Here is a 13,421-nt window from a genome sequence, read left to right on the forward strand (position 1 = left end):
AAACAAAGCTTATTTTTCACTCACTTTTTTTTTCTAGTTTAGAAACAACAATGTTAAGTGAACAAGACATGAACCAAGCTTCTTATACTTATCCTGATCCTCCTGAAGGTGAGCCCGAGAAATACTTTGCATATCATACCCTTTCTGGTTTTCTTCAAGCAAAATCAGAGCAATTTGAAAATAATGCCAGTGTGGAATTTCAACTTGACGATGATACATGGAAATCCTTAGGTTACGGTCAATTAGACTGGCTTACTTCCAGACTGGCTTATACTCTCTACAAGACAATGCAAGAACAATCCCATTTTGTGCTGACCAAAGATATCACTGTGGGTATCATGCATTCACACTGTGTGGATTTTTTTTTTGCTTTGTGCGTTACTTAAGTTGAAATGCAAGACCATGCTAATCTCATGAAGAAATTCCGCAGAAGCCGCAGAGAGCTTAATTGGCATGACTCAAACCAAGGTCGTATTTGCTGGTCATTTGTATGCTGATTTGATTTCAAGTGTGCCTGTTTATCCCTTTCCTATTTTGGATCACTCAGCCTTACTTGAACCTACGACACAGGAACAAGAAATGGCCATGATGGAGAAATTCAAGGTCCATACAGCAGACGAGTTAGGAAACACGGGCGTCATTGTTCATAGGTACAGTATTGATTCGAGTTTGATATGATATTTTATGCTTTGTTAGTTCAGGAACAACTGCTTTTCCAAAGCCTGTTCATTTAAACAACAGATACATGTTGTTTATCTGTCAAGCTGTCATTGTCAATCACCAATCAAGAAATCATCTCGGTGTGTGTCCTACAGAAAAGTCTAAAAATATGTGCATTTTTCCCATGTAAGCTTTATGTAAGAAAAGTGTAACAATTAATGCAATGTCATAGTTTTCATGCAGGAGGTGTGATCAATGTGTTTCGCTTCTTTATTGTTGGAGGATGCCACTCTTATTTGAATCATTATTCTGCTTCTTCTAAAGCCATAGTTAAGTATATCAAGCAGGAAAAAGAAGTAGCAGTGACTGCGCCTCTTTGGATTTTAGAGAAACTTGCTGTGTATAAGAAGGAAACAAACGATATTGAATCTTTTCAAAAGAATGTGATTTTCTTTGAGTAAGTCGTTCTAAAAAAAAAAAAAAAAAAATCATAGCTTAAAACGTTGATAATAGAACTGGAGGCTGTGTCATTCCACCTTATTTGTTTCAATATTATAAGAAACACAACTTGAAACTTGGCACTATTTATGGCATGCCTGGTAAGTGCAGATAATAGCACTGCATGATCGACCCTGACCCATTTATCACATAGAATGCCTATTTTTGATGGTGATCAATTTCGATGTCGATGAGCATGATGACGATGTACTCTTCCTGGTAGCTTCTCAAAGAAAGTATTGTTATATGGAACCTTTTGATGATCAAAGAGTTCAATCAATTGTTAAGGCGAACTGTCCTTACCTTGCCACGGGTGTTTCAAACAGAGAAAATGGAGATTATGCTACTAAGGATCTGTTCTATAAGAGCAAATATCCATATGGGTTTTGTTATAGTGGAAGAGCAGACGATACTCTGATCATGTAAGGAAATTGAAGTATGTATCTTTCATTCATTGTATGTAGGGCCAATGGTGAAAAGACAAACCCTGTGCCTATGGAATTAGCCATTCGAGAAAGTCCATTTGTTTCTCAATGTGTTGTCTTTGGCCACAACGAGACATTTACAGGTCTCTTAGTTGAAGTGGGTCAAGAGTTTGCCAAAGGATACGATAAACAAACGATTTTGGACTCAGGTAAATTGAGCCATGAGTAAGTACATGTTTTGCTGATGTTAATTGTCTGGTTCGTACTTTTGTTGCTGCAGCAAACAAAAGTGCACCAAACCATAGTATGGTTCTGCCTGAAATGACTGCAATTCTTCCCGCTGATCGTCATTTGCCTGTGACCGATAAAGGCTCGGTTTCTCGCTCCAAGGTAGACACTCAGTTCAAAGATGTCATTGAGACATTGTACTCGCATCTGTTTGACAGTAAGGCAGCACCTTTGAATGCTAAGGACTTTTCCAAAGATGCATTTGTGACTAGTGTATGCGGTTGGGTTGCTGACTTGCTCAACACTCGCATGGAATCAATTGATATAGAAAGATCTTTGTTTGATCAAGGGTTTACTTCATTAACAGCTATTCAGTTAAGAAAAAAGATGGTGCAAGGAGTTACTTTTGTACCTCAAGAATTTATTTATGAGCATACCTCTATCTCAAGCATGATTGATGCCGTCGTTGGTAAGAAGATTGAAAAAACCGATACCTTTAAGACAACCAAGACTATCCTTGACAGATTTATCGAGCGCGCTAACAAGGACATACCCAAACAAGGAAAGAGACATGTTGTACTTTTGACAGGAGCTACTGGACCTTTGGGCGCTTTCTTGTTGCATGATTTATTACTAAATACAGGCTAATTCAAAAAAGTATATCCACTTGTTCGTCAAGATAACCCTACTAGTGCTCAAGAACGAGTGATGAAATCATTTCGTGCACGTCATTTGGACACTTCTTTACTCTTGAACTCAAGTCGCTTTGAAGCGTTGGAATTGAATGACAAAGTACTTACTTATCTGATTAACAGCTGAAGTGACAATGATCCAAGCGTGTGGCTGGATGCTAGACTTTTACAAGACGGTACAGATGTACGAAAAAGAATGTATTGAAGGATTTTATCATTTAGTCAAGTTTGCTCATCAAGATCGAATCTCGCCTATTCATTTGCATTTTATTTCTAGTGTTAGTACCAGCTTTAGTTATGGCGAAGTGGTACCTGAAATATCGATGCCTCTTGATCCTCGTCAGGCTACATCTTTATTGGGCTATGGTCAATCAAAGTACATTGTTGAGAAACTCTTGGATTATCTCTGGGAAGAAAAAAGTAATTCAAAAAGTACCCTAGAGCTGATAAAAACTAAACTCTGATAGAAATGCCATGTTATATTCATCGCGTTGGACAAGTATGTGGTGATAGTATTCATGGTGTTTGGAATACTTCTGAATTTATGTCCATGCTGCTTGTAGGTGATACTGAAAAAGGCGAATTTCTCAAACAATTACCGTGTCAGTACTGGGCACAGCAACATCTCATTTTGACTCCATCAACCATTGCAAATCATCTTCACGAGCCTCTTCATCCTATGGTCGCGCTGGAGTATGTGCTCACAGAGCAGCAATGTTCCCTTCTTGGTCTTGAGTACAGGGACGACCCCACAGTAAAATTATTATATGCCATCGCGAAAGAAACAGTCGATCATGAAATACGTATTTATGATGCCACTATTGATGTTTTCATGAATGTTTGCAATCAAACCAAAACACAATTTGAACGAATAATTGAAGCTATAAATGAAGATGGCCCGTCGTCGACACGCGCGATGGACTATGCTCGTGCAGGTTTGGTGTATATGAGTACATGTTTGTACAAGTACCAACAGCAATCCTCAAGCACTTCAGTAACTGCCCTACCTCCTCCTCCAGATCTTCCCGATGGAGTGACTCCAACAGCCGGAAAGCAAGCAGTTGAAGTATTGCAACAAATCAAGCCTCAAGGAAAAAAACGTGATATGGATATAGTTGATGAATTTGTTACGGTCTGGATGAAGGATCACAAACGCATGGACTGAAAAAAGTGTTTCGATGAAGGACGTACCAACGGGCACTACACGCATTACAAGGATGCTAGATCACTTTCCATTACGTATCATCAAATGAAGAAGAGATAACTTAAGTTAAAGCGTTAATAAAACTGATTTTTCTCTTGAAAAAAGAACACTGGAATGAAGACAGTGAGGGGAGTCAAACACTCTAGAGTTTGAGTTTTAGAGTATTCAAGTCAAATTGAAATTGCTTGAGCTTTTATTAAACTTAATTATGTGGTTTAGAGTTTTAATCACCGACGACATTGATAATATGAAACAGAATAAGGTGAAGAAAAATATTGTTAACATTTATTTTTTTCATTTTATCAAAAATTGTACGTAACTACATTGTACATGCATTTCAGACCTTTTCGTATTTTGAACTGTCATTTCAGGCAATCTGTGAAACTAGTTGATATAAAAGACATTATACCACAGAGAACCACAATACATACAATGCAAGGATTACTTCAAGTATGCAAAGTACTACTTTGTCAGTCTTATACTTTTCATAAACTTCTGCTACTTTTAGCATTGTGGCCACAATGATCGAAATCTTTTTGATACTCCCAAATAATATCTTGTAAACAACCCAACGTTTTACGCGACATTTCAGTTGTTTCACGGAATTCGGATGACATCAAGTGATACAGGGATTGGTATGTGTCATTTTCAAGATAATCACACACACCTCTAACGCCATCAAGGAAAACAATGGAAGACAAGGACCTATTTCTTATTAGAAAACGACATTCCAAGTTCTCATTTTTTACTTACAAAAGCTTTTGAATATCTGTTCTCCAGTTGTAGAATTGTTCTATTTGAAACTTGGAGAGACAATCTTTTTGATACTGGAAAAACACCTTATTGAAATTAAGCTTGTCATCTCCAATAACAAGGCTATCCTCGACAGGTTCGGGAATCATCCAATCCATGATGCTCATCTCATCCAACAATCTTTTCACACCTCCAATTTCCGGTGAGCCATTGCTACTGCTGAAAGTACCATCAACCTGAATTTTTTAAAAAATCAATCACCCTTATAAGACTACATACGATATACATACCAATTTCTTTTTTCTTTCAACAGCTCGAAAGAGCTTTTCGTATACGCACCATTGAACATCGTCATGTAACTTAGACGGTAGGGGACAACCCTTTACTTCTACATACATATCACTGTAGAGTTTTACAAGGTTAGCTTTAAAGCTTCGAATGCTATCACCATCAACGACAGTTTCAATCTCATTACGAAAATCCATGATAAAAAGAATTAAATAGGGAATTTTAGTAACTTGGATAAAATAGCGAATTTGAGCGTTGAAGTCAGCCATCAAGAAAAAATAAAAATAAATGAAAATAAATGAACTTTTTTACTCTTTTTATTCGCCTTCACTGTACGACTCCCCTTAACTGGCAGACGTGGCAAAACGCGACTGTTTGGAACTACAGTGTTGATTCTCACATAGCTCGCAAGGCCGTGTCCCTTTTTTTTACGCCAACGTAACCTTTCATTTAGTTTCTTCTCATGTCAAACAATGTTTGTTCATTCCAATTTACATACACCCGAAAAACCTTATAACATATACTGGAACATCCGATTTGTATTTTCTTATCAATTCTCTTGGGTTCAAGTTAGGCTAAAACAATCAACCCCTGAAACGATTATGTAAAAACGCCAAAAAACAAGTTATGGCCGCTAAACCAACAAAACAGGAGTCTCTCACTTTCTTCGTCATATCAAAAGCATCCGCACTACCCGAACATTTACTAAGAAATTTTATATTTCTTTCACTAACAAAACATATCTACCAACACAGGATCGTCCTTCAACTTTTTTGTGGAAACCGAAGCGACATTAGCAAAAGGATACTGAAATAAGTGATTAGATTTGTATTTTGACAAAGCTTGTTTATCCTCTATTACATTTATTATTTTCCTCGTAGAAACAACATCCCACATTACGATCACAGAGAGCCCATATACTGCAACAGCTTTTGTTATATCTTGTTGGAAAATTCAGCTCATCATAAATTCTCTCTTTGTCACTAACGAGAAATAAATTAGGTTATTTTAGAAACAAGAAAACAGCTTTGAGTAACGCCTATTTCGGTATTTATGTCTTTTAATAATGGATTGTTAAAAAAACAAAAAAAGAAAGGACGATCATGCTGGAAAAAATAGTTAAACGTCTCGCGACTACATTTCCTGACCAACAAGACGGCAACAATATTGTAAAACAAATTCAATGTTGTGTGAATCTGTACAACTTGCACTTCCTGACGCAAAGTATGATGAAACTCGATCATTATTCATCTCGAAACAAGATCATCAATCATAGTATGTATCGCCCTTATCACTTACAAACATCCTCCTAACTTTTCAATAGTCCCATATTCGAAGCCATTAAAAAAACACTTTTCACAGGTGCCAAAACTTTTTTCTCTCTTTCAACAAGGTTCAGCCTTGCGGCTTTCTTAATGTGGGACATAAGATTACCTAGACAATTTGTAAAAGTAAGTCTATACACATCGCATTTTATTCCTATACTTAAACCTACACAAGGGCTGGTACAAAAACCGAACAGAAGCAGCAACTCTTGCATTTTTTTCTGCTCAAGATCAAAGACAGGCTCAAAACAAGTCAGCAACTGTATTACCATATTTAACTGATAGATTGAACAACAGCCTAGACTTCTTATCTGAATAAACAAAAACCAACTTTTTGAAGCAAATTTTCTTTTCTTTGTTATAGCTTCAAGATCCGAGTCAGTTATTAACGCAACAGTGTTCATCTGTAGCATTTTTTCTTTTAGCAATAAAGCTATTTCTGCCGTTGAGTTTCTTTTTGCTTGCATTTCTCGATCCCTACGATTTTTTATTTCTTCAGTAGAAAACTTGACATCTTCAATTGGAATATTTGGATCTGAATAAATAGTGTTGTGATGTAAGAGAGAAGATAAAAACAAAGAAGTCGATTAGAACTTGTATAGGTTTATTATCCAAAAATATATATCTATTTTCTAGCTCTTCATTCTCTAGGTATTTGTACATGAAGAGATGTCGGAGTAAGTATTAGTAGAGTTCATGCAAATCACTGAGTCTCTATTATCATAGACTACTTTAAATTAACTAAATAATGTAAATTATGGATTTCGGTTATGAGTCTTGATCTATTAAAAGATCCATTGTCTTATTCAGCACAAGAGGTTTTTTTATGTCTATTTCTGATGTAAATTGATTATGATATATTTTAGTATGTAACTGAAGACTTATTTAATGTTCAGATCATCATATGCATATAGATTCTATATGTTCACAACACTCACAACCATGGACCACCGTAGCGACAATGTTCCTTGCATCTTTCAACAAGTAAAACCGTACAACTTTATCCAGTGTATTTAGTATACCCAAATGTCCTTCTTGATGAATTCTAGTCACCACCTCAAGAGCGTTTCCTTCATGAAGAACTTCACGATTTGATTTCTTGTCCAGTAGACGACCATCATCATCCAAATAGAGACGACTTGCTTGATACTTTATCTTCTTTTTGACACTAACACCAGCATCATTAGGAAAGGTACCATCCGTTAAGAAATAATACAGAGATAAAAACCAAGCAAAGGTAATAGCCATAGTAAGATACAATTAAATAATAAGACCAGATTATTTAAAGGGGAGTAATCCAACTGTGATGATCTGAACATTAAATAAGTCTTCAGTTACATACTAAAATATATCATAATCAATTTACATCAGAAATAGACATAAAAAAACCTCTTGTGCTGAATAAGACAATGGATCTTTTAATAGATCAAGACTCATAACCGAAATCCATAATTTACATTATTTAGTTAATTTAAAGTAGTCTATGATAATAGAGACTCAGTGATTTGCATGAACTCTACTAATACTTACTCCGACATCTCTTCATGTACAAATACCTAGAGAATGAAGAGCTAGAAAATAGATATATATTTTTGGATAATAAACCTATACAAGTTCTAATCGACTTCTTTGTTTTTATCTTCTCTCTTACATCACAACAACTGGCATCAACGTATAGAACAAAAGCACGATCCCTATCGGGATACGCCAAACAAACAGCAGACGAACATAATGCCTCTTTAAGCCTTTCAAAAGCCTCTTCTTGCTCAGGACCCCAAACGTATTTAACATTCGTCCTTGTCAACCTTGTCAGACTAGATGCAATAGAAGCGAAGCCTTCCACATATTTACGAAAGTAGTTGCAGAGACCCAAGAAACTGCGCAACATGGACGGGTTCGTAGGACGCTCAAAGGACTTGATCTTGTCCAAGTTTCTAGGACCTGGCATAGCACCTCTAGCAGATAAGACATGACCCAAATATTCTGTAGATTCTTGCCCGAAGAAACACTTCTTCCGTTTCAACTTCAAATTTGCCGCTTGACAGGCTTCAAATACCAATTCCAGATGCTTTGCATGTTCTTCCATATTCTTGCTATAAATCAACAAGTCATCAAGAAAAACCAAAACAAATTTACCAATATAAGCTTTAAATATATCAGACACCACTCGTTGGAATTCAGATACCCCAGAAGTAATACCCATTGGTAGAACCTTGTAACGAAAAGCCCCACGTTTTGTGACAAATGCCGTGTACTCGGCATGTTCTGGATTAAGTGACAACTGATGATATCCAGAAGTACAATCACACGAAGAGAATACTGTAGCGCCAGCAACGGCCTCGGTTAATTCAGCCACGGTAGGAGTAGGAAAATTGGTACATAGGATCATCTTATTAAGCTTACGATAATCGATCACACAACGCTTAGTGTTATCACGCTTATCTACCAAGAATGACGGTGAAGAGAAAATACCAGTAGCTTCTTCTATCAAATCGAGTTCAAGCATCTCATCGACGTATTGATCCATGATTTCTTGATCTTCCCAACTCAACCTAAACGCCTTGGACTTGATTGGCACTGCACCTTCCTTCAGATATATATCCATCTGGTAGCCCTTTATCCTAGATAAGCCAGACACCTCCGAGAAACAGACCTTGTATTTGTCCACCACTGGCACTAACAATTTAGGTAGACCTTCAGTAATATTTGCTGCCGTAAAATCCTTAGGCTTCTCCAAAGGTAGATCACCCTCACCAGCCAGACCTTCATCCAAAGACTCAGTGTATTTTTGGGAAATAGTCACATGATAGACCTTTTTATCCACCTCCGAAACAGCAGGTAGGTGTGTCGTATAACACTGAAGACGAACAGAGCCACTAGTAGAAGGAACTCTAATAGACGAATCCGACAAATTAATCTCTACACCATAAGCCTGAATCCATGGTACACCCAAGAGACACAGCTTGTCATCTTGTCCGTTATCCGAGACGCACATATGATCAGGACGCAATTTACCGGCAACACAAATAGGCACATCCATGACCACTTCACTTTTAGTGCTTGACTTCTTGTTGTTAAAACCAATCAAGTGAAGACTATCACCATTTGGAGTCAGACCCAACGAGTCTACTAAAGTCTTGGAAATAACTTATACGCTTGCACCGGTATCAAAAATAGCTTCAACTGCTTGCCCATTAATACTGATAACACCTCTAACACTATGGCGGAAAAGTTAATTACAAAACGTACAATTTTTGTTCGCAAAATTACCAATTTTTACAGCAAAATGGTTGTTTAAGAAATAGCTGGCATCAATTTTTAGTATTGTTCTCTTGTTTCTTTGGTGGTGGCCCTGTATTGTTGTGTTCTGATGCCGTGTTCTAACTTGATGCTTTTGAGGTAAGTTTTCCCTTTATGTATATAAGTGTATGCACTGGATCCTGTGTGCTTGTTACAATTAAAGACTACGCTTTTTTGTCAGATGTTATGGCATTTTGATGAGGAATTGTATAGATGTTGTCGCCAGTTAGCAATGACAATGACTGTTTGTTTTTGTGACGGGAGTGTCTCTGGAGATCTGACAAAACTGTCAAATTGCAGAAGTTTGATAGGGTATAGAAGTGCAATTCGATTGCCTTCACACAGCTGTTCCTGCGAATAACTTCTAAATGAAGTGAAATCAAAGATCGGCACTATTTATTTTTTAGAATGAATACAACGGTACTCTCTTTTTTAAATAAGTATCGTATTTAATATTAAAAATATGCAGAACGCAATAACGAGAAACTGCTGTAAATATATGCATATGCTAGGATAGATGAGTTGAATAAATATTATAACTATAAACTCAAGCTCTGTGTGGTTAGATATGCCTTAAATGGACTACATAATCTCATGATAAAAGACATACACAGACAGTGATGCTTAAAGATACCCTCTTTAGCCTCAGAAGTATTATGTACTATTGTGAATCTTACTCGTGCACATTTTGTGCATCAAATAATGTAAAAAGAGGTACCATTTTACTAGTCGATATTCACTGAAAAGGCCGTTTTTCTACCAATTATAGTGTGCAACGAACTTTGAATGCAAAAAATATAATCCAAGATTCCTGAGTTGCTGCCACTATGCCAAGTAATCTGCTTTTCATTCCCAAAGATATCAATGTAATAGTCATCCAGTAAATCTGTCTATTCAGGAGGCGCACACAGTAAAGTACCATCTAAACGGCGATCTTTATATTGATAGTTGAAATCTCCCATAATGAATATTGTGTTATGTGTATTGATAATAGTGTCCTTGACAATTGGAATATCAAGGAGCTCAGTATAGAGTGCTGTTCGATCAGAATGAAGCGCTGAACGACCATAGATATTTAAAATTGTTGCTATAGATGCCACAGTAGACGACTGTTCCAAATCCCAAGTTAAGTGGATATCAGCCAATATGTATCGACCATTATCAATTCCTTCCGAAACAGGTGTAATTGTAAAGTGATGAGAGAGTGATATGATGCCGCAATGTCGAGTCCAAATGCTCGACTTGCAGTTAAAATGGGTGTTAAGTAAATCTATAATAGTAGTATCTGAAGCATGAGTTTCTTGTAGCACCAGGATGTCATATCCTAAAGTTCTGAGGTATCTAATGGGTGTGGCGATTTTAACTGTATGATGTTTAATATTCATAATTAATGTAGAGGTTGAAGTGATTGTTGGCCCATTAAATCAGGCTGACGCACATTAGCTTTTACATTAACCTTTTCACTCAATTCATTTTGTTGTGAGGCAGCTGAAGCTGCAGCTTGTCGTCGAGCAGCACTTATATCATCAGTTCCATTGAACTTACCCATCTTTTTGACATTATCATGAGTCTCCAAATCTGTAAATCGAGATGGAGAAGAGATCACAATATCCTCCATTACTATGTCTTTTGAGATAGTCTTTAACGCATCAGAATCATTTACCGGATTAAGGTTGCTTTCATTCATAGTGGTGTCCTCTTCAACACTGTTTTTTACCATTGAGAGCAACCGTTGCATCTCTTTCATTATTCTTGTAGCCTTGAGGAACTAGAGAGCCAGCAGGGGAATTTTCTTGTGTCATTGGTTTCTTAGGAGCAGCCTTGGGTGAGGCAGTAGAATCTTTGTTTGTCCCTTTTCTAGGTTTTGGCTGACTTGAGGATCTCTCCACTGCACGGACCTTGCTGGGAGCGGAGTCAATTGATCCATTACGACTGCAGTTACGCATAACATGGCCAGTCTCATTGCAATGGTAGCAGCGTACCATTTCTTGTAGTCGGGACAATCAGCTCGACAATGGTCTGAGCTCTGACAGTTACGACAGAAGTCAGACATCTTATCCCATTGTAGGAGTACTTTTCTCTGTTCATTATCCCGTGGATCACACCCGGAACACTCCGATCCATCTGCGTGGGATTCCATACATTTATTTTCAGGCGTAACCGACAAATTTAGATTCAAGGTAGCATACCCTTCACCATGAAAGATGCCATCAGTTCTCGAGATGCCATGATCTAGAACTTCTCCAAAGCACGAAAGACGAGCAGCCATTTCCTCTTTCAACTGGATGGCTGGGAGGAATGGAATATTTTCAAGAGTTAAGCGGACGATGGTAGCTTCTGCTGGATAGGAAGGAAAACCTTTCACAAAGGTACCATCCTCCAAGGTAATTCCTTCTTCAATAAGTGTCTTGCGACCAACACTGTTATAAAGCCACATAGTCTCCAAGAAGTCATGTCCCAGATAGTTGCGTGTTTGCTTTCGATAACCAAGAAAATCTTCGTAGTAGCCTGTGTTTTCAGCATCTTCATTAAACTTGGGTAGAGCTTTGTTTAATAAAGATCGATCCTTGACTGGAGTAAGATCAATAAAGACTGAATCTTGTTCCATTCCTTTAATAAATGGACGAGTTACTGCAATGGGAGCTGGAGGGCTGGAGCCATTAAGAGCATTTTGAGATGACTCTTCTTCTGTAACAGGACGATTAACCAAAGTAGGGTTAAACGAAACAATAGATTGATTCTTTTTGTTGTTATTGCCTTTCCTCTTTGATTTAACAACATGAGTCCAAAGCAATGGGTTCTCGTTGTTATAGTTAGAGTTTGGGTCAGTTTGCTGTTTATGCCGATTTTCTAACATAAAAAAAGGTGACATGAAAACATTGATGTGGACAACAATGAACTACTTGAACATATTGAATGGACGAACTGTTCTCAACTTGATCCAAATTATTCAGTAAACTACTGCATGGGCTACTCTTTGGAGCATGAGTGTTAGTTGTATGAGGATTAAAAGAGTAATGTAACAAGTCATACCTGTTATTCGAAATCTTAGAAATTCTTGTTCTAAAACACTTATTGATGTGTTTGGTTGAAAAAATCGACTTAGATGAGCTTGTACTAGTTGCTACAATAAGTTTATTATAAATATGATGATGAGTAGACAATGGGCAGGCAATAGACGGCCAAACAGGTAAAGAATAGACCCATAAAAAACATTTGGTCTGCAGTATATACGCCTGTCCTTTTTGTTTGTTCCTATACTCACAGTCGACCTCTAAAGCTGAAATTCTCAAACCATTTTAGGCGGTACCGATAGAGTTAATCTGATAGCCAAATAGTGCCTCATATGGCTCGTATTTAATTTGTCCTCTTCCATATTTGTCTTTCATGTATATTCCCTTGCACCAATCTGTTTTTATCTCGAGCTCAACGATCAATGGCCTCCTGTCCTGGTCTCTCCATAGATAAACTAATTTGTTCATACTTTTTTTTTCATTGCGCTGCTACGGCGATGACTCTTATTAAAGCTTCCAACCAGCCTCTATGCTTCTGAAGTCATGTTTTATAGCTATCATATTAATTAAGCTTTTGTAGGAGGTTTCGTACACTTAGTGTGTGGCCATTGCATTATAAAAAGCGCTTCGTTCTCTAAATTTTCTATCGACATAGTTTCGATTTAAGATCCTGCGTGAGCCATTCAATTAAGTGGTCAAAGAGCTATCAAATTGAACTATGCTGATAGATTTTAATTTGAGTTGTATATTAAACATAGATCACCTACTATATACAGTATACATACTTTTCATGCCGATAAATAGTATTTGAACTTTGATTTCTCAATCAATACTGATCTAAATTTATTTATATTGACAGAAACTTCTAAAACGAGGTCGTCAAATACAGTGTTATCAGTATTTATGCTTTTGACTGAAGCAAAAGATTCTGCTATTTGGGGAAAATAAATCATTTCGACATCTCGAAAGCTATGGGTTTAATCTTTGAAATGACAATCGTACATTGTAAGTTTGATGCAAAAACCGCATGCTAC

General features: G+C 37.1%; 6 protein-coding genes across 6 annotated transcripts; 2 read left to right on the forward strand and 4 right to left on the reverse strand.

Moving 5' to 3' along the window:
• Positions 1–50: 50 nt before the first annotated feature.
• B0P05DRAFT_574044 (uncharacterized protein) lies at positions 51–2,459 on the forward strand (the record flags this gene model as incomplete). The annotated part of the gene is made up of 8 exons (XM_051581544.1): positions 51–373; positions 420–650; positions 697–846; positions 893–1,117; positions 1,174–1,259; positions 1,313–1,580; positions 1,623–1,808; positions 1,889–2,459. The coding sequence occupies 8 exons, from the start codon at positions 51–53 to the stop codon at positions 2,457–2,459; spliced, it is 2,040 nt and encodes a 679-aa protein (XP_051432034.1).
• An 89-nt stretch (positions 2,460–2,548) lies between these two features.
• On the forward strand, positions 2,549–3,861 carry B0P05DRAFT_216299 (uncharacterized protein). The gene is made up of 2 exons (XM_051573251.1): positions 2,549–2,923; positions 2,971–3,861. Exons 1-2 carry the CDS (start codon positions 2,638–2,640, stop codon positions 3,666–3,668), a joined length of 984 nt encoding a protein of 327 aa, XP_051432035.1. The 5' UTR covers positions 2,549–2,637; the 3' UTR covers positions 3,669–3,861.
• Positions 3,862–4,192: 331 nt separating this feature from the next.
• On the reverse strand, positions 4,193–4,945 carry B0P05DRAFT_589982 (uncharacterized protein; the record flags this gene model as incomplete). Its single annotated transcript, XM_051582769.1, has 3 exons — positions 4,193–4,412; positions 4,461–4,696; positions 4,751–4,945. The coding sequence occupies 3 exons, from the start codon at positions 4,943–4,945 to the stop codon at positions 4,193–4,195; spliced, it is 651 nt and encodes a 216-aa protein (XP_051432036.1).
• Positions 4,946–6,091: 1,146 nt separating this feature from the next.
• On the reverse strand, positions 6,092–6,749 carry B0P05DRAFT_554221 (uncharacterized protein). The gene is made up of 3 exons (XM_051579657.1): positions 6,676–6,749; positions 6,249–6,629; positions 6,092–6,199 (listed from the first exon to the last, which is right to left on the reverse strand). Exons 1-3 carry the CDS (start codon positions 6,734–6,736, stop codon positions 6,183–6,185), a joined length of 459 nt encoding a protein of 152 aa, XP_051432037.1. The 5' UTR covers positions 6,737–6,749; the 3' UTR covers positions 6,092–6,182.
• Positions 6,750–10,917: 4,168 nt separating this feature from the next.
• Positions 10,918–11,422, reverse strand: B0P05DRAFT_554232 (uncharacterized protein). The gene has a single exon (XM_051579658.1). The coding sequence runs from the start codon at positions 11,317–11,319 to the stop codon at positions 11,074–11,076; it is 246 nt and encodes an 81-aa protein (XP_051432038.1). The 5' UTR covers positions 11,320–11,422; the 3' UTR covers positions 10,918–11,073.
• A 120-nt stretch (positions 11,423–11,542) lies between these two features.
• B0P05DRAFT_554234 (uncharacterized protein) lies at positions 11,543–11,910 on the reverse strand. Its single transcript, XM_051579659.1, has one exon. It carries the CDS (start codon positions 11,900–11,902, stop codon positions 11,735–11,737), a length of 168 nt encoding a protein of 55 aa, XP_051432039.1. The 5' UTR covers positions 11,903–11,910; the 3' UTR covers positions 11,543–11,734.
• Positions 11,911–13,421: the final 1,511 nt, after the last annotated feature.

This window comes from Gilbertella persicaria, assembly GCF_025201335.1.
Source record: "Gilbertella persicaria strain CBS 190.32 chromosome Unknown B0P05scaffold_39, whole genome shotgun sequence".
NCBI classification, from domain to species: domain Eukaryota; kingdom Fungi; phylum Mucoromycota; class Mucoromycetes; order Mucorales; family Choanephoraceae; genus Gilbertella; species Gilbertella persicaria.